We start from the raw sequence: 20727 nt of genomic DNA on the forward strand, positions 1-20727 counted from the left end.
CATGAATGTCTTTGAGCACGGCAAACACTTGGATCGGTGTTTTTGTTTGGTTTATAAAACTGTCTTAGTTAAAATAAATTAATCAACACAACACAATTTAATCGTCTTAAATCTGGATTTACTGTAGAAACAGACATTACATTTGATCAGCTGCTGTTTCTCAAGATTATAGTTAAACTCTCTTGATGTTAGGCTGATGACATTGACAATTCCTAGTTATTCAGCCGTGTTGTTTATTAAACTTAACAAACAGGATTAATTACAAACATAAACAAAAACTCAGATCCCTCGGAATATTCCCTTTGGCCAATGCTATATTGCATTTCATCTCCGGAGGCTGCGCCACGATATTTGCTAAACCAATTACGACAATTGTTGGGATAGCACATGACACTTTTACGCTTCGAATAGGTATCAACATAAACGCGATAATGCCGAAAAGATGAGACTTGTTTTATCTCAAAGTGATCTCAGAGAGAGAGAAAAAGTGAGAGTATGTTATGCCTCAGGGACAACAGTAAAAGCGATGGGGTTTCGGAGGCCTCCCTTCTAACTTGTGACATTAGTGGATCGATATTCTTGCTGCTAATCCAGCGGAGAAATTAAACAGTCCCACGCAGTGAGCTTGGGGTTCCTTCCATGTTATGTAACAAGAAGACACAGTGTTCTAGGCATAGGGAACAGTAAAATGGAAATTGAGTCAATGATTTTTGTTCATTTATTTACATTTTTACAACGAATGAGTAAATTGATGTATATTGTTTCAAAAGATTTGAAAAGAACTTAAAATTGCTCGGTAAATAAAGTTACCGACTTAAGAATGGATGAACTTCAAAGTTTCGAGTTTTGGGCGATATTGATTTAGATATGTCGATCTACATGTTCATGTAGATAAATAAAAAAAGGAGAAACGATGAGTAAAAATATTTAATGTATGATAAAAACAAAATGAGTTTAAATCATCAGTTTCAATTTACGTTTATTTAGAGTCACCATTTTGATTAGCGAATACTATGGCCCGTTTTGTTTAATTGTTGATTAAATTTTCAAGTTCGCATTGAAGTCTAGATATACATGCTTTATTTTAATTATGCATGGAGGAGTTTGTTCCACTTTCTTCGATAAAGATCTGAGATTTCGAGGAAGGGGAGTCTGTAGCGCTTCGTTATTTATAAGAGTAATCGACCAACCCTGGTATTTATCTCACCTCTTTCTCACCCCAACGGTACACCGTCACTTTTCGATTACCTTCAATTTACATTTCTCTGAATGCTTCTTGTCATAAACGATAACTTATCCCCATCCAGTTGTTAATAAAGTGTCTATATGTCAGGAACACTTATTAACTCTGTACACAAGGCGGTATCTGATCCGCCAGCCTTGGTGAAACTTGAACTTTTTCCGAAGTTTCTTGGGACCGTGTGCTTGAAAGTTGACCCTAACGATGCCAGTCTTCTGTGTAATGAGTTCAATTCGGTGTTAAATCCAGTGCCCCCTCTCCCCCTTGTTATATTACAAATGTACTTTGAGATGAAACTCTTGGTAAGGATGTGTTGAAATATGTAATGCTTCAAGATAAGTTGCAGTGATGAAGAACGCACAGGTGATGTTATCTGCAACTGTTAAAAGGTGTAAATGTAGTGCGTCTGAATTTGGAATCAATGATGAAGATTGATGCTTTGCACAAATACTCATTTAAGTAAACTTAATGTATACCATGGAAAATACGTTTTTGGACAATTAAAGCATTACGCATTTAATAATTGAAAGGATTCCCCCCCCCCCCTTTTGTATCTTCATTATTTTCTTTCGGAAAAGGGGGGAAGAGTATTAAGTACTTAAAAAGACGATTAGGACATGGCTCGGTAGCTTTGCCTTCATCTGGTTTTGAACGTCAACAAGTTTAGTTCATTTAACTCAAGGTCAACATTATTTGTTACAAACGTGGTATTTACATTTATTGTTAAGGTAATCCATCTATCATATTCGATTGATTATTCATTCTATGATTTATTTATTTTTCTAGCAATGGAAAGATGTTCATCTAAGATGGAATGTCACAGAGTTCCATGGAGTGAAGAAAATCAACATTCCTGCAACAGAAATATGGACTCCAGACCTACGACTATACAATTTGTAAGTTCATTAGGCCATACTCAGCAGTTCTCTTTTACTTTTTCAGTATCATTATACTCTAGACTACTTTACGGGATGGGGGAAATCTGAATTATCATGAAGGACTTGTAATTTAATGTAGATTTCTCTGTTCCGTATTTGGTATTTCGGTAGTCTAATATCATATTATAATATTCGATACTGAAGAAAGAACAAATTCGTTATTACGTACCATAAACAGTGATTTTTTTAGAAGGTTTGATTACTTTTCTTAACAACCGTTATATTTTATTTTCAAGACCATATGTACAAAATGATTAATTCATGTATTAGACAGTGTGTATACATATTTGTACTGGTTGAGCTAAAAGTACATATTGCAACATGGATTAATGAATGGAGGCCGTAAAAAATTTTTAAATGGCTGTAAGACACTTAACACGTATGAATGATTCATTTTCTACTCTTACAAACAAGAGGTGAAAGTGTAGCTTGGCCTATTCCGAAGTTGATACTCTAATTCCACAAGGAATCATAAAACGCGCTCTGGCGGGAACGTTTTCAAAGCCATGCAATAAAAGAATTAGCTTTCATCAATAAAACTGCAAATGTTCTTATATGCATCTAATATCCCCGAGTGTTCGACTGGGCAGACTACAAGGCCGTGAAACAGCGCTGTTCAACCATTAGGGCAAAGACGTGATCACCCAAAATGACGCCAAGCTCAGACTTGGATGCTGCGATTAAACTTCGACAATAAAGTGATTTTCTGCAAATATTGCTCATTACTGTTCGTTTTAGATCAAATCGGAAGACACCCAGCTCCGTCTGAATTAGATAGTTGCAAGAAAAAGTCCAAAATAGGCCAAATGTTTATCAATAACATTGTTATTTTAAGCCATTCCCCTAAGATTTAAAAACAATGATAATTATATTGGTCCAAAAAATAAGCAGAGTTTAGAAAACTTTTATAGACATTTCGCTAGTATATCCTGCACGATTTTTATGATATCTTCATTCATCATGAGTATTCAATCATCGTAAAGACTGGTTTTAAATCCAAGGTTCGTGAAGAAATGATTTTGTACCTGACTTCGAATGTTTATGCGTATTTTGTACATTTTGTTCGGGTCTATTATCAATATCAAATTAACTTAAATGACGCACGTTACTGCATAAGAGATTGAATCGGGAACATACATGAGAGTAAGCAGGCGGTATCACGCTGTAAATAGCTTGTTTTAGCTCTCCATTTATTTCATAAATAACGGCAATAGGACAAACCCAAATATAATGTATAAATAGTGCTTGTTTGGGAGGGTAACTGTTGAAATTTCGCGTCGGTTGACAATGGTTTTCTCGGGGTGTCAATTTCAACAGTTACCCTTCGTGTCGGTTGACAATGGTTTCTCGGGATGTCAATTTCAACAGTTACCCTCCAAAACAGGCACTTTTATTTTATTATACTGAATGTCTTACATGTATTTTTAAAGAAAATATTACTGCTTATATATAGAAATGAAGTGAATTATACGGCAAGCCGTACACGCATAATTTACGCACATGTAACAATTCGTTGTGTTACCAAGTGTGTTGCTAACGCTGAGGGTAATAGAACGAATTACCAACTGCGTCTAACCAATCAGATTTAAGTATTTAACATGAAAGTATTATAAAACTAGATGCTGTCATTAGACAGTAATACCCGCACAAAGTGTTTGCCCCTAAATAACACTGTTTTGTACCAGTATATGTAAAAATGAAGGTCACATGAAAGTTCCAGTAATATATTTAAAAATTAAAATTTTCAGAAAGGATGAGATCCCTTACCATATGAAAATACACATGAGCGGCACTTTATGTACAATTTGGGGTTAAACTGTTTGCATGTGAATTTTAAGTTAATCAATAATCTAAACAATTTCATATCATAGAAAGTACGATGACCTATATGATTATTACAAACAAAATTAAATTATGCCACCTCACCTCTGCGGTTGCCTGCTTTAGATTGGCTTCTGTGTGCCTACATGTACATCATGGTGCGCACAGATTTAGAGAAGGGGTGAAAGAGAAGGGTCCAGACCCTCCCCCCCCCCTGTGAAAATTCATTTAGAACAATACATAATGTAGTATTACCAAAAATACACCTCGGATCCCAATGCCCTCAGAGACATGTAAACGCTCTAACCCATTGCGCTTCACTGTTAGGTAACACTATTTTGGGGGAAAATATTAAACTGATACTTTATTGTTTATTTTAGTAGGGAGTATACATCACAATATGCAAGTGTCCTGTACCACCTCAAAGCTGAAATGTGTGCTTTACATAGTTATTACATGTAACTTAATCAAATAGTGCAAGGGTTTTTTGAAGAATAGGTCATTAAAAATACATGCATGTTACAAATAACTGATACTAGTAATTGTCTGAAGTTACGTACACAACACAGGTCAGTAGGTCGCATTATCGGGTACTAGTTTTACCCAGCTCGTTGGTTAAATGCGTTTCACGTGGTGTACATACCGGCATGTGTTTTCCATATGCAGAAAAGATTAGTTAACATGCATAAACGTTTCTATTGTGATGATCAGCTAAAGGGATTCATATTGTGCTCTAACTGGATTATCATTATGATGTTGACCAATTATTTAGGTAAACATAATACATGTATAGTAGCACAATATTATGAGACACCGGTATGTACACAAGTATTACTTTCACTTTTTAAATAAGTGATCTCCCTTTGCAAGCATACTGTACATCATCTTTTATTATTTAGATAAGCCTATCATCGTTACATATCCTTTCGCATTTGTACAGTTTCTGTCATTTTAATTGTCAGACTTACACTATTGAGTTGAACTCATATTGACCCTGTGATAATTTTGTATTTTTGTGTATTACATGTATGTAAGTGTAGAGACTTATCATGTTTAAATGATATATAATAGGAAGGAAGGGGTCTTTCTTTCTTAATGTATCATAATGCATCAAATACAATGTAGGCCATGATCCTATGGGATTGTTTTGACCCCATGAAGCAGGAAAATGCAAAATATCTTCAAATGTAATTATGATGCATCAAATGGTGTAAAGTACATGACCCCCATGCAGGTGTTGTCTTTAAACTCCCTCCACCCCTTCTGAAATAGGAAATGATGATACACTATATATTTCGATAACTTTTGAGATCCCCATCCCTAAACCGTATCTATTCTTGCTTTTTGAATTGTGTCATTGTGCATCAAATGGTATTAATAGGTTATGCCCCTTGGAGACACCCTGGCTTTCCAGAACTAGAAATAATAAAGTATTTCATCTTATTCATATGTAGTGTTTGACCCATTCGGGTAATTCCTAGCCTAATGATGACCCTGCTTTCTTCAAAAGACTTTACAATAATTGTCTAAAATAGGCAAATACACATGCATATCTTCTTTTTCATTTGTTTTTGTTTATCTTAAACGTTAAATTTAGTAATTTCCAAAATGTTAATGTGCATTGGGAGAAAAAAAACCCAATCAAGAAATGATTTAAAATTTGCTACTGTACACATGTAAGAATGTGGGAAGACTGAATCTGAATCTTTATTTATTGATTGGTCGGGGGGGGGGGGGGGGGGGGGGGGGGGAGTAGAATCAATTATTGTTATTAATTTTAACATGAATATTAGTTATTGATCCCCAGGTAGAAATGTGACTTTTGATCATATCTCAATAGTTCATTTGTCAATTATGCAATGTGTAATGTAATTTGTTTTTTCAGAAAAACATTTTTCACCAGTTTCTAAAACTTTTTAGACCCCAAATTATATTTTGTTTTTAAATGATTATTCGACAATAAAGAAAAGTGTAAATGTAACGGTTCTTTTTTAGTTATCAACGTCAATTTTCTGCTACTATTTGACTTCTTGGATGAAATCTAAATCTTTAAAACCTTATTGCACATCTAAAGGACAGTCCCTATCATATCGCAAGATATGATGTGTCTATACATTAAGTCAAAAAAGGAGTTCTGGGGTGTACATGTAGGTTTTTGGAGTGATAAACGTCAATTTTCTGCTACTATTTGACTCCCTGGATGAAATTTAAATTTTCAAAACCTTATTGCACATCTATAGGACAACCCCTATCATATCCAAAGAGATGATGTAGCTACTCCAAAAGATGTAATAGGAGTTCTGTGAACTAAACTTTTTTTTGCAAAAAAAAACGTCATTTTTTGTTGCCCACCAATCCCCGTGATAAAAAAAAATCTGAAACCTGATCACACTTCAAAATGACAACCCCAATCATATTCTAGAATATCATTTGGCTACTGCCAAAAAAATGTTGACGTATTTGAAACCAGATTTTTTGTAGTAAAAAAAACCAAAAAAAAAACCAAACAAACAAAACGTCATTTTTCAGCCACCAAAAGACCCCCCCCCCCCCCCCCCAAGACAAAATTGAAATTTCCGAAACCTTATTGCGCATCTAAGGGCACCCCAAAACATATTCCTAAACATATTCCAAACTCCGAGAGTTCAGTTTGCGAAAGTACGGACAGACGGAACAGACAAACAACAATATACCCGAACTTTCTTTAGAAAGTGCGGGTATAAAAATCACACCTATCTAAAAAAAAAACCCAAAAAACCCCACCCCCTTAAAAAAACAAACAAAAACGGGCTTTTGTTGAAAATAAAAAAGACAAAGACTAACTTGTGGTCTTATTGTTAAATTTCGTTATTACAACAACACGTTCCAATTGAAATTGTACAATATACAATAATAGGAATGTAAGTGTGATCATGATAATGATTTTAGATCGTAATTAACTAATCTAAAACTAGAACATACATGTATATTATATATTGTAGTGCTGATGAACGTCTCCATGAAAGACGAGACTCACTCTGCATCGTTGATAGTTACGGGGGTGTATCATGGATCCCACAAGCTGTATTCAAGAGTTCGTGCGACATTGACGTGAAAGCCTTTCCCTTCGATAAACAAAGCTGTCACCTCAAATTCGGATCTTGGACTTACGACGGTTTACAACTAGACTTATACTTCAAAAATGATATAGAAGAGATGGACATGAGCGAGTTTCAGACAAGTAACGTCTGGCATGTAATTTCAGCCGTCGCAAAGCGAAATGTGAAAAGATATACTTGTTGTGCTGAGCCTTTTATCGACTTAACATTCTGGATTACAATTCGGCGAAAGGCGACGTTTTATGCCTACACGCTCATTTTACCGTGTGTCTTGTTGACGTCACTGACGCTTATTTTGTTCTGGATCCCAGCAGAATCTCCCGCCAAACTTACGCTGGGTAAGGTCCTCAACCTGAGATAAATGAAGAGGAAAATTCTTCAAAAATATGTTTGCTTTCATTTGAAAATTGATTAGTTCTCTTAAATTCTGGTTGAATAGTTAAGTTACAATTAAGAACACACACAATTTCCTCTTGCATACTTCTTTTATATATCCCATTTCTGATCCATGAAACATACAAATCGAACATCACTGAAATTGTAATATTCTCATTTGCACGCAGTTTCTATCATATCAGTAAATGTTGCTTATCATAGTGAGAAAGGGGAACACAAAATCATTATGAGTATGCATGGAGGTATAATCAATTTTCTTTATACTTATGTTTTAGATGGTTTGCAAATCCTTCGCTAGTAGGGATTCCCAACTCTTCTTCATTAATTTTAATAGTGAACGCTAAATAATATTTTTTTTCTCGGGTAAAATTATTAAAGCTAATGGGTGGCTTTTTTCTTTTGGAGCTCAGAAGTGCTCCATGTAGGCTTATTTCACTAACACCATTTCCTTCTTTCTAGGCATGAGCACTTTTATGGCGTTCTTTATCTTACTGATTATCTTTGAGGCCAACCTACCGCCCGCTGCCACCTCCTTCCCGGTTATAGGTAAGCACGTATTCGTCTTGGTTTCATCTGTCTTGTCTTTTATCTACAGGAATGAGTATATTCATGGCTTACTTCGTTCTGTTGTCCATCTTCCAACGTAATATACCACCGTCTGAAACGTCCCCAGTTTTAGGTAAGATTAGATGTTGTCCACAAAATGTCGTAGCAGCTATAGAGACTCAGAAAACTTCCCAGTTTTTTGGCAATTATAGCGTCGCAAAAACAAGTTGCTCATGGCACGGGAATGTATTACATCCACAACGGGAGAAGAGTGAAGTCTATGTAGTGGCCATCTTTCATGAAACCATTTTGAAAAAAGTAAACTATATCTTTGCCTCGAGCTTCTATTCAGTATTCTGTCGAACCCTTTAAAGGCTAATAATGCGCGCAAAATGGTTTTATGAGCAAGATAGAACACGATTGACGTGAACATAATCTGCACGTTTTTACACCTTTTTTACAAATTTGTCAGAGTTGTTGTTTCCATGTTTCATGGTCTCTGCCAATTTCAACCTCTAGAGTAGTTTAACAGTTCACAAATTGTGTGGTAAAACCTTAGGCTATTTTAACATGAAAGTTTCATTTGCACGTTTGAACTCTTTTTTGGTATACATTTTCATAAACTTGTATGATGATAGTGAATAAACTTAATAGAGTTATTGAATGCATTGTTCTGCCTGCATATTTGATGGTCAACGAGTTTTTTGTTATTTTTTCATATGATTTGCACCAAATGTCGTCACTGAAATAGAAATGTTATCCTGGCTAAAATAAAATCTCAAAAGTTTTTTGAAAAGAGAAAAAAAATACGTGTCGGAATAAGCTTCTTAAATAAGTTTATAACGTTTCTAAATAGCCAATCGCAATGTTTGTCTTCCATTTTCGAACCTTTATTAGTAGAAAATGTCAACTTTATTCCATTTGCTTTCTGAGGAAAATTCAGGTATGGGGTCAAACCTAAGACCAAATTATGTTGGTAGGTTATGTCGGGAGTTGGTGTTCTGAGGTTTTTTTTCGTTGAGACTCAAATTTTTTTTTGAGAACATGTCACTAACTTTGCCCTTTCCTTTACTTACAGGTACCTATTACTGTGTTAACATGGTGTTGATCACAATGTCTTCATTCCTATGCGTTTTTGTTGTCAACATGTCCGTCACCGGAACCAGGTACCCGGTGCACCTTCCCAAGACGCTTAAGAAGGTTTGTATCGAAAAATGCTGACAGATCTAAGTTAATCAACGCATCATTCGACAAGACATTTATTGTTCATTGTACATTTTCTATCTATACCGCTCGAGTCCTTAGCGCATGCTCTAGACCCTAAGCTTCGTCAGCATGCTCATGACAATTTACATCCGCTCTTCCCTTTTATGAACCTAAGATTCTTTTTTTAAAAAAATACTCTTTGTAGATGTGAAAATGTATTAAAAGTTAAAATATAATTGTATATAGTGTATATCAATGTGATGAGTTGAATGATTTTATATTTGATTTTATTGTTTTAGGTCATGTTTACGTATATCGCACGAGCGTTATGCATGGACAACATTGTCAAACCTTTCATGGAGGACGGTCACGTGACCTGCCCTACCACCTCCAGGCGCTACATGGGTGTGAATGGTGATGGGAGCAAGTTTACCAATGACTGGAAAGGGTCCAGTGAAACGCTGATTACAGTTCAGAAAGACAGCTCTAACGAACTAGCCGTTATTCATACAAAAGTTAATGAGATTCGGAACTTTATAAAAATTTATAAAGAGAGGCTGGAAGAAAAAGATAGAAAAGAAAAAATAGCAAAGGAGTGGAAAGTCCTTGCGTTGATTTTCGATCGAATTTTCTTTATCATTTATATTACGACAATTATTGTTTCGTTAATGGTTGTGCTACCTATTATATTTGACAGTGACATCGAAGAAAAGTGAATTAAAACCTTCACCTAAACATCACGAAATGCAATAATGGTTCTTCGCAAGCAATCGCTCCCCATCATTTCAACCTGTTCTTAACATATTGCATTTGTTCTAAAAATGTCATACATCGGAGTTACGTCATCTGAGTCATCAAATGCTTCATAAGGCTGTAAATATCATCATACCAATAGTTATTATCACAGGAAAAACACATAGTCTTGCTCATCTATTTCCTTTGACTCATTTTGATGTATGTATTAGGAAGACGTTTTCACAAAAATATGTCTGCTTTGCATCCGTTTGAACATAAGGAAAACTTAGAACTGAAAATAAGATTACCTAGATGTAAAGTTTTACATAAAAATATGAAGAGGTATAATTTTAATATGATGTTTAGTCAGTTATATATTTGCCCACTGGTTTATTTAATTTCAAATTCGAATTAATTTTAAGTTTTAAAAATTGTTCCTAATATGAATATAATTATATAAAAAAGTGTTAACTTTATTCCTAGATTTGCTTACACAATAAGAGCAATAATAAATTATTTCTTTTCTTTTTTGATTTAAATATTTTATTGTCCCAGACAACTTAAACATTTATTTATATAAATTATTTCTAATGCGATCACTATTCTGACAATCTTTCGATGTTCATGATGGCTTCATTGTCGACACCAGTTTATTTGAAAGTTTATTTTTTATGTACAAAGTATTTTAATAATATTCACACTGATAGGTTGTCTTTTTCTGTTATAATCTGAACATGTTATATGCAATGATGAAAAGAAGTTTTCATGAGAGTGTAATTAAATTTAAGTCACTCATTCATTTAATTTTAACACGATGCACGTAATTATATATTCTGAGTAGTGATTATAGTATGTATGAAGACAAACAAAAATTAAGAATGTGAGAGAATTTATTCGTTGTTGAATTAATGTAAATGGTCAAAGAACAACATGCTAATGAAAACTAATACAACAATTATTGTTATGATTATCAATTTGATTATGATTTGTCAAAGAAAACTTTTAAAAAGGATGGTCAATAGTCCAATCCACACTTTGCAAAAGTTGTTTCCCGTTGCGGAGTCAAAAGGTTAAACCAAAATGTTTCCTTATCTATACTAACAAATATTTGAGCCTCCTGTAATAAAATCTCTTTGAATTTAATGTATTCTATCGATGTGTGGGTTGTCCCATCCTGGGGCAATCAAAATATAAAACGAAAACGTGAGAAACGGTGAGAAACCTATGAGTTTTCCCACAAAGATGGCGCCCAAAGGACATTATGATAACTTTTTAGCTCACCTGAGCTGAAAGCTCAAGTGAGCTATTCTGATCACATTTTGTCTGTCGTCCGTCTGTCCGTCTGTCCGTCCGTCTGTCTGTCTGTCCGTCTGTCCGTCTGTCCGTAAACTTTTCACATTTTCAACATCTTCTCAAGAACTACTTGGTCAATTTCAACCAAACTTGGCACAAATCATCCTTAGGCAAAGGGGATTCAAAGTTGTGAAAATTAAGGGCCACACCCGTTTTCAAGGGGAGATAATTAGAAATTAATGAAAAATTTCGAGAAATTTTCAAAAATCTTCTTCTCAAGAACCAGAAAGCCAGGAAAGCTGAAACTTGTGTGGTAGCATCCTCAGGTAGTGTAGATTCAAAGTTGTGAAATTCATGACCCCCGGGGGTAGGGTGGGGCCACAATGGGGGGTCGAAGTTTTACATAGGAATATATAGAGTAAATCTTTAAAAATCTTCTTCTCAGAAACTAAACAGCCAGGAAAGCTGAAACTTGTGTGGAAGCATCCTCAGGTAGTGTAGATTCAAAGTTGTGAAATTCATGACCCCCGGGGGTAGGGTGGGGCCACAATGGGGGTTGAAGTTTTAACATAGGAATATATAGAGTAAATCTTTAAAAATCTTCTTCTCAGAAACTAAACAGCCAGGAAAGCTGATACTTGTGTGGAAGCATCCTCAGGTAGTGTAGATTCAAAGTTGTGAAAATCATGACCCCAGGGTGTAGGATGGGGCCACAATGGGGGGTCGAAGTTTTACATAGGACTATATAGAGTAAATCTTTAAAAATCTTCTTCTCAGAAACTAAACAGCCAGGAAAGCTGAAACTTGTGTGGAAGCATCCTCAGGTAGTGTAGATTCAAAGTTGTGAAATTCATGACCCCCGGGGGTAGGGGGGGGCCACAATGGGGGTTGAAGTTTTACATAGGAATATATAGAGTAAATATTTAAAAATCTTCTTCTCAGAAACTAATAAACCAGGAAAGCTGAAACTTGTGTGGAATTATCCTCAGGTAGTGTAGATTGAAAGTTGTGAAAATCATGATCCCTGGGGGTAGGGTGAGGCCACATTGGGGGGGGGGGGTGTTAAAGTTTTACATAGGAATATATAGAGCAAATCTTTAAAAATCTTCTTCTTAGAAACGGATCAGCAAGATGATTCTTTATAATTGTTAAGACTTTGGCTCCAGGACAATTCTTCGGCCTCACAAGAAGGTTCAGAGTTTGATGCAGCTAAATATCCCATATATAAACAATTGAAAAGGATCTTTTTGAAAACTGCAATACTCAACATGTGATATGACTATAAAATTGAGGCAGGCAGCTATTTTTTCATTAAAATCTTTTTGTATTACTGTATTGAGTTATTGCCCTTGATTTATTGATTCTTGGTTATTTTAATTAATGCATCCACTGTTAACCAATTATTGTGATGATTATTTTTATACAATGATAAATATTCAATGTATATAAGTTGTTCTGCATAAGTAGTTTTTGGTTAGGCCGGATTAGTTAGTTTATTTTAGATTTCCAATTTTTAGATACTATGAATTATTTTAGGCCGGCACATATATAGGGACAGTGTCTCTTGCACTACAATGTCCGACTGTTTGGGGTTAAACTTGAACAGTTACAGATAGATTGAGTGTGTGGACATCCCTGCTCTATCTAATCTTCGTGTTTTCTAACCTATGACACAGAGTGTGCGCTCTTTCCTGCCCTGTATCGCATTAATACTAGCGTGCGGTCATACTTGCTTGTGTTAAGTTGAGCTGTTGGCGCAAGTGTGTGGTCATTCCTGCTTGCGTTAACGTTGGTACCTGTTGAGTTGCGTAGGTGTGCGGACATCCCTGCCTGCGTAACGTTGAGTCCCTATACATGTGCAGGAGCGGTAATTAAAGTCTGCTCTTGTAAATATTGGCAGTAATCAGGGCTATCCCAGTTCCAAGGGGGGAAAATGGATTTTATTGATACAGGATCTACATGTATTATTGTACATTGTCCAGATTGTTTTTATTATGACTCCATTAAGCTGACTTTATCATACCTATTGTTCCTCAGGTGAGCGATGTGGCCCATGGGCCTCTTGTTTAAAGTGTGGATTGGTCTATGGAATCTTCCCTCTTCTTATAACTGATTTTGTTAATTGAATCCTCCAGAAATATGTTTTACTGTTTCTTACCTAATAAGTTAACAGTTGTTCCTGTTGCAAAAGTGCGATTAATGATTTAGGATGCCAAAAGAGTGTCGAGTAGAATTTTGTGTTAGAAGTGAATGAAAAAAAAATCATTTAATGTGAATTTACTTTAAATGATTATGTTACTTCAAAATAAAACTTGAATTTATGAATAATTTCTTACACATTCTAATAGTTTACATTTTACACAATAAATGTAAAAATGTGTGTTTGTATTCTTTTTGCTTAATCTTGAAAAAATTCAGTTGTATAATATCAAAAGATTTAAAATAACTCGGATATCTTATTTGAGATGCCCTTTTGCATTAAAGAACAAGAGGCCCAAGAACTCACTTACCTGAGCAACAATAGCCACAACTCTAATCAAATTAGTTTTATCTAGTCAAAAACACATAAGGACAATTAAATAGAAAAGAGTTTTTTAATTTTTTCTCATCATACTCCTTTGCTTATCATTGACTGACTTTTGTTTTTTTAAAGTGATCTTTGTTATAAAACTTTTTTTTAAAAACAAACCTAAATTATGATGTTCTGATACATAATGATATTACATGTATAAAGTGAAAAATTGTATTCCATAAGAAAATATTTTAAAAGTTTTTAAATAGATTCCTATGCCGAATTCTCAAGGCGAAGATTTAAAAATTGATTTCTTATTGTGGCCCAACTCAAATCCCAGGGATAATGATTGAACAAACTTGAATCTAAACTACCTGTGAATGCTACCACACAAGCTTCAGTTTTTCTTGCCAAATATTTTTTTTAAAGAATATTTTTAAAGATTTGTTTCTGTTTATCCCTATGCAAAAATCAACTCCCTTTCCCGGTATAATGATTTAAACAGACTTGAATCTACAATACTTAGGATGCTTTCTAGCAAGTTTAAGCTTTTCTGGCCAAATAGTTTAAATGAAGATTTTAAATGATTTCTCGGTTTATATCCATGAAAAAAATAAACCCCTCCCCCCAGTTAAGGCCCCAATCATAACTCTAGGGATCATGATCTGTACTTTACAAATTGGAATTTACACTACCAAAGGATATTTCCACACAACTTTAATATATTGTCTGGAAAGATGATTTTTGAAAAATGTCAACAGGTTTTCGAAAAAATATTAAATTATTTCTCCTCAAAAAAGGGTGTTGCCTTGTATTTTAACAAACTTTAATGCCGTTTTCTTAAGAATTCTTTGAGTCAAGTTCGGTTGAAATAAAAGTAAAAAAATGTAAGAACAAAAGGGAAACAGAAAAGCTTACTTGGGCTTTCAGCACAGGTGAGCTACAAAAGAAAGATACTTTCAACACTTACAGAGATTTGAAGTAGATATTTTTTTCATCCAAGTTCTACAATTACAAAGGTAAGTATTCAAGTATACTAGTTTTAGTGTATATGAAGTTGGGCAGTTTTTCTTAAACCTAGCAGAAACATGTAAAATATTATTCCATTATTCTAATGTATTTAACATATTAAGAGAGAGTTTTAAAATAGAGAGAAATATATTATTGTTTTGAAAATATTTATATGAGAGTAAATAAAACTGACTAACCCTAGTTAGTGCCACGTGATCGAGTTTACTGAATTAAATAATAGAATAGGTCGTTCTTATTTAGTATAATTGACAATACACATATCTATGAATAACTATATGAATATTGGACACGATTTGGTAGCATAACGTGATATTCTTTGTCGCCAAAATATCATTAAAGCATTGTAGCATTAGTTTGAATTTAAAATTGTATCAAACATCAAAATCTTAAGGGTATAACCAATTCCAATATCATGCGATCTGAATTTTAAAAACGTTCTGCACCAAACCTAAATCAAATATGTTCATTTGGACACGAAGAAATAGAAAAACTTAACCCTTTTAATAGAAATTGAATAGACATGTAAATACCATTCATTCAAATAAATAATGTTATTTTATAAATTTAACAGGTAAGGTAACAGTGCGACACATAAGAAACCAATGAAGCAATGAGAAAACTAAAAAGTCTGGGGAACAACAAAAATAACTTTAAACTGGTAAAAGCAAGAGCATCTCATCGACCATTGCCATTTTAACAAAAATATTCCAATGTAAAAAAAAAAGTTCACATAGCGCATGCTCACACGTTAATTGACATTGCTTCAAATAATGAATGACAGGAAAACAACAAAACTCTTTGTACATCTATACGTTTGTCTTAATCAACTACACTATTTTTATGCAATTCAATTCAGTAATTAAAGAAGATTTCCACTGACAACCCTTTTCAATAGTATATTCAATATTGGTCGATATGTTAAGTTTAAAAGTAGAACAATTTCTGGAAAAAAAATGATAAAATTATAACTGCTTTACAAAAGAAAACTAAAATTAAACAGGACTGAATGACTGGCTAGCCATTTTAACTTCTGTATCTTGTTGCCAATCCTAACATCGCTCGGCCTTTTCCGTCAAGTCTAGACTTGACGGAAAAGGCCGAGCGATGTTCCGATTGATCTTGTTGCGTGAGGTCTTACAAAGGAAGGTTAACTCTGAGTCTTCCGCAGGAAAAACGAAACTTTCCAAAACCATTTTATTAAAGTCTTAGTTAAGAGACAATGCTAAACACAATTTCTCCCTTTTAAATAATAAAAACTTTATAATAAAACGAATGAAAAAAAAATGAATCAAAATTAGATATTATCATATCAATTCATGATTTAAAATTAAAAAATTCTCTGTTATTACAATTAAGGATAGTATTCAAATTGAAGAACATGACGTAGCGAAGTGTCGGTATGCATACTATTATTATCTGTACTTCAATATATGTCGTATTGTATTGTTTATTAGTCAACAGCTGTACAGCTCATAGACATATACAATTAATATACACATGTTATAATACATATACTGGTCACTTGAAAAAGGCAAGTTTATACATGAAGTTTTCTGATTACAAAAGCATTCTTAATATATTTACCTAAATTGCACAAATCCTTTACATTTTGTGTTGACAATAATAGAATTAATTTAAAGACAGAGGGTTTAATATAATAAAACTTCTTAAGGAATTTTTCTCTTAAGTTACAGTAATAGGGACATTTCAATATAAAATGATATTCATCTTCTATATCTAACGTACATAGAGGACATAAACGTCTTTGTAATGGAACATTGTTATATCTGCCAGTTTCGATGGTAAGACAATGGGATGATAATCTTAATTTACATATAAGTTTCTTATATTGTAAAGGAATTCATGTAAAACAAGTTCTGTTAAGCATGCCAATTATTCTAACATTCGATCTCTTCCATTTGTATTGTAATTTTTTTCTCTGTATTGTGTAATGTTCTAGTTATCTGCATTAAGTGTATTTCATTTGTACTGTAATTTAGTTTTTATAAATATATTAATATATCTCTTAAATAATACATCACACCTGTCAAAACTGTCATAATTCACTGCAGACGAACAAAATGGAGCAGAAATTGGACAGTTAATAATTGCCAGCTCTATCAACTCTCGTAAAGTATGTATTAGATATATTATATATTTTATTTCAAAGATTTGATTTTATAAAAGTTTTTGATCAAATATTTATTTTTCTGACCTTACTGCAAATACATAGAAAAAAAGTTACAGAAGGAATTAGGTGATGGGTTTTTTTTTGCTTTTGTTTTTATATAATTTGATTATACTCCGCTCACAGCTGTTTTGCATCTCGATATGCTAAAATGTTATATAGCTCATGAACTCTTAATATTTATTTATTAAAACCAATAGAGAACTTAATAAAGACATCTCTGATATTTATGAAAATCTAATAATTTAAATTATTGCTACATAGTCATAATTATGATACATGTGTACATGTACTAAAAGACAGTTAGAAGCTATGATCAAATTACAAGGGATGAGGGAGGAAGAAGAAATAATCGCATAATGAAACAAGCAAAACATTTTGTACAGCTTTTTTTTTTTACTGTATTCTATATAGCGCCAGAATTCTAAGAAACTGCTATGTGTAAACCAAGGAAAGTGTGACATATCAATCCGACGTAAAACAATACATATTAGGCTATAGGGTGAAGGTATATATTTTCTTTTATTATAAAAACAAAATATATATAACGTCAGGTGCCTGTGGTTTCAAGGCAACTAATTACATGTAATCAATGCAACTGCTGTCTGTCTGACCGACACAAATTTCTGTCGCATTTTTAAAGTAACTATTAATTGCAGATACTTTTTGTTAGGCATATCATATGGCGGGTATCATTCTTGTACCAACCATACTTAACTTCCTGTTAAATGACGACATTGTTTATTTTTTCTCAGCAACTATTGATTCATCGCAGATAGTTGAAACGTTAACACATATTTTGTTTAGGCATGTCATATGGTGGGATTCATTTTTTTTTTTTTTACAAATTCAATGACTACTTCCAGTTAACTGTCGACTTTGCTTATTGTTTTTGTATATTCATACCAGAGCGGGAGTATCAGTGAACATTGGCTCACTAGCTCATCTCATCTTATTGGTCTAAAATTAGGTGTTGATGTCCCATGATAGATTTATATTAAACAGGAAAAGAAACAGTTACTAAAATTTTATATCTTTTTTACGCAATCAATTCAGTATTGCAATTTACAGTAGGCCTATTTAACTTTTATTTTTTTAAGAGGCACGTAAAAATGTATTTTTCTTTTGAAAATTTAAACCGACGATTAAGTGTTTGCTAATTAAAATTCAAGTTATCGGACTTTGAATTGAACGAAGTGATTCGGATATTTTTTGTAAACATAGGTCAAATTTTATCATTTCGAAAATCCGGTGGTATTATTGTATGTATAAGGAAATCTCTTTCTGGGTTTTGTAGCATCGTTAATAATGATTGTGATCATATACTATGGATTAGATTAGAAGGTAGAGCGTTTGGTATCAGTAAACATATTTTGCTGGTAACCGTTTATATACCTCCTATTAATTCTAGGTTTTCATCTGTTGATATTTTTGATGATAAAGAGAATGAAATTTTTTGTTTATCCAAAGAAAATGAGTGTGTTTGTCTTATTGGTGACTTTAACAGTAGAACATCAACATTGAGAGACTATAACGAATCTGATGAAACATCACAAATATTTAATAACACAAAGAGTGACATTAATTTTAATTGGGTGTCTGATGAATTGGATGTACAGTCTTTAGAAAAATATGGTTTGTCTATTGAAAGAAAATCTAAAGATAATATTGTTAATTCTTATGGGAAAAGACTTGTTGAAGTTTGTAAACACTGTAATATGATTATTCTTAATGGTAGATTTAGTAGTGATCAAGAGGGTGAGTTTACATGCAAGAAAACAAGTGTTGTTGATTACTGTATTTCCAATACTGAATTTTTAAAACATGTTCAAGATTTCAGAATATTACCATTTTCTCCATTTCTATCGGATGTACATAATCCTATTGAGGTACTATTAGCACTTGGGAACCAAGATAACACTGAATCAATATATCAACAAGCACAAACGAAAGAATTAGCAAAAAAAATGGAATTCTGAAATGAAAGATACATACCATAATCATGTAGAAGATAAATCAGAAAATATCTTAATGTTAACAAATGAACTATCAAATATTAGGCATGAAAATATATCACTTAAGGTTTTTGATAATGCTGTTGAAAAGATTTGTGATATTTTGGTTGGAAGTGCTTTAGATGTTTTTGGTAAGAAACCAATTTATACCAATGTTAAAAATACTTTTAAGAAACCATGGTTTACTAAGGACTGTAAAATTGCTCGACGTAATTTTAGAAGAGCAAAAAGATTGTATAAAAAATTTGGAGGAGATATTTTTAAAGTAGATTTGTATGAAAAAGAAAGGTTATATAAAAAAAACTAAAATGTGCAAATCTGAGGCACAGAGTTGAAATGAAAAAACAATTGTGTAACTTAAGATCAAAAAATCCTAAAGAGTATTGGAAAATTTTGAACTCTGATGTTGACAAACAAAGGTGTAGTGCAGATTTACATGATCTTTTTACATTTTATAAAGAATGTTGTAACAGCAGTTGTTTATATCATGATGAATCAAAGAACAGTGTATTTTCCCTGGAAGAACTTGATATGTTAGCCAATATTGATCTTAATACTGAAATTAACCTACCTATAACACATGATGAAATTTTGAAAAGTATTACCATACTGAAGAATAACAAGGCATGTGGAGATGATAGAATATTTAATGAATATATTAAAAGTACACATGACTGTATGTTGAACTTATATGTTGTATTATTTAACAAAATATTTGATTCTGGCGTGATACCTACACAGTGGATTTGTGGTAATATTATTCCAATGTATAAAAATTAGGGAGATAACAAGGATCCACAGAACTATAGACCTATTACACTATTGAGCTGTTTGGGAAAATTATTTACTGCTATAATTAATGAAAGACTTAATAATTATGCAGATAGAGTTCAACTTATTTTAGAAAATCAGGCTGGTTTTCGTAAAGGTTACAGCACTGTTGACCATATTTTTTCATTATATTCTCTTATAGAACTTTTTAAAATACACAAAATGAAATTGTTTTGTGCTTTCATAGATTTTGAAAAAGCATTTGATTCTGTCTGGCATATTGGCCTATGGAACAAGGTTTTATTGAATAATATTGATGGAAAATGTTTTAAAATTATCACAAATATGTATAAAGGTATAAAGTCAAAAGTACTGGTCAATGGAAGATGTTCTGACTTTTTTGAATGTACTGTTGGAGTAAGACAAGGGGAAAATTTGTCACCTTTTTTATTTTCACTGTATTTAAACGACCTAGAAGAATATCTCCATGTAAATAATGTTAGAGGTTTAACATGTCTCTCAAACAAGATTAGAAAAGATCTTAATCTTTATTTAAGTCTTTTTGTTCTACTGTATGCTGATGATACCATCTTATTGTCTGAAAACCCTGAAGAATTCCAATACCTTTTGAATACTTTTTCTGAATACTGTAACAACGGGCATCTTAAGGTCAATAGTAAAAAAACCCAAAGTGGTCATATTTGGTAGAGGTAAAAGCAGTAACCAATTTACTTTTGAAGGCTCACATTTGGAAATAGTTAACAATTTTAAGTATTTAGGTGTTACATTTTGTAAAAGCAATTCATTCAATTTAAATTTTAATGATCTATATGAAAAGGTTATTTAAGCCATGTATAGTTGTATTGGAAAATGTAGAAAGCATAATTTAGCAATCGACTGTAAATAAGACATGTTTGATAAAATTGTCCAGCCAAT

General features: G+C 33.0%; 1 protein-coding gene across 7 annotated transcripts in view; it reads left to right on the forward strand.

Moving 5' to 3' along the window:
- Positions 1 to 11248, forward strand: part of LOC105335761 (neuronal acetylcholine receptor subunit alpha-7) — a 30522-nt gene extending 19274 nt beyond the window's left edge. For 6 of the 7 annotated variants that reach the window (XM_066066266.1, XM_066066271.1, XM_034457181.2 and 3 more), the window contains 5 exons: positions 2027 to 2136; positions 6981 to 7435; positions 7953 to 8039; positions 9118 to 9239; positions 9545 to 11248. In XM_066066266.1, coding sequence (XP_065922338.1) covers positions 2027 to 2136; positions 6981 to 7435; positions 7953 to 8039; positions 9118 to 9239; positions 9545 to 9961 — 1191 coding nt within the window. In that variant the 3' untranslated portion in view covers positions 9962 to 11248. Of the gene's footprint in view, positions 1 to 2026; positions 2137 to 6980; positions 7436 to 7952; positions 8040 to 8088; positions 8173 to 9117; positions 9240 to 9544 lie in introns of all 7 variants that reach the window. The other variant, XM_066066269.1, reaches the window with a different exon arrangement.
- Positions 11249 to 20727: the final 9479 nt, after the last annotated feature.

The sequence above is a fragment of the Magallana gigas genome, chromosome 7 (assembly GCF_963853765.1).
Source record: "Magallana gigas chromosome 7, xbMagGiga1.1, whole genome shotgun sequence".
Taxonomy (NCBI): Eukaryota; Metazoa; Mollusca; class Bivalvia; order Ostreida; family Ostreidae; genus Magallana; species Magallana gigas.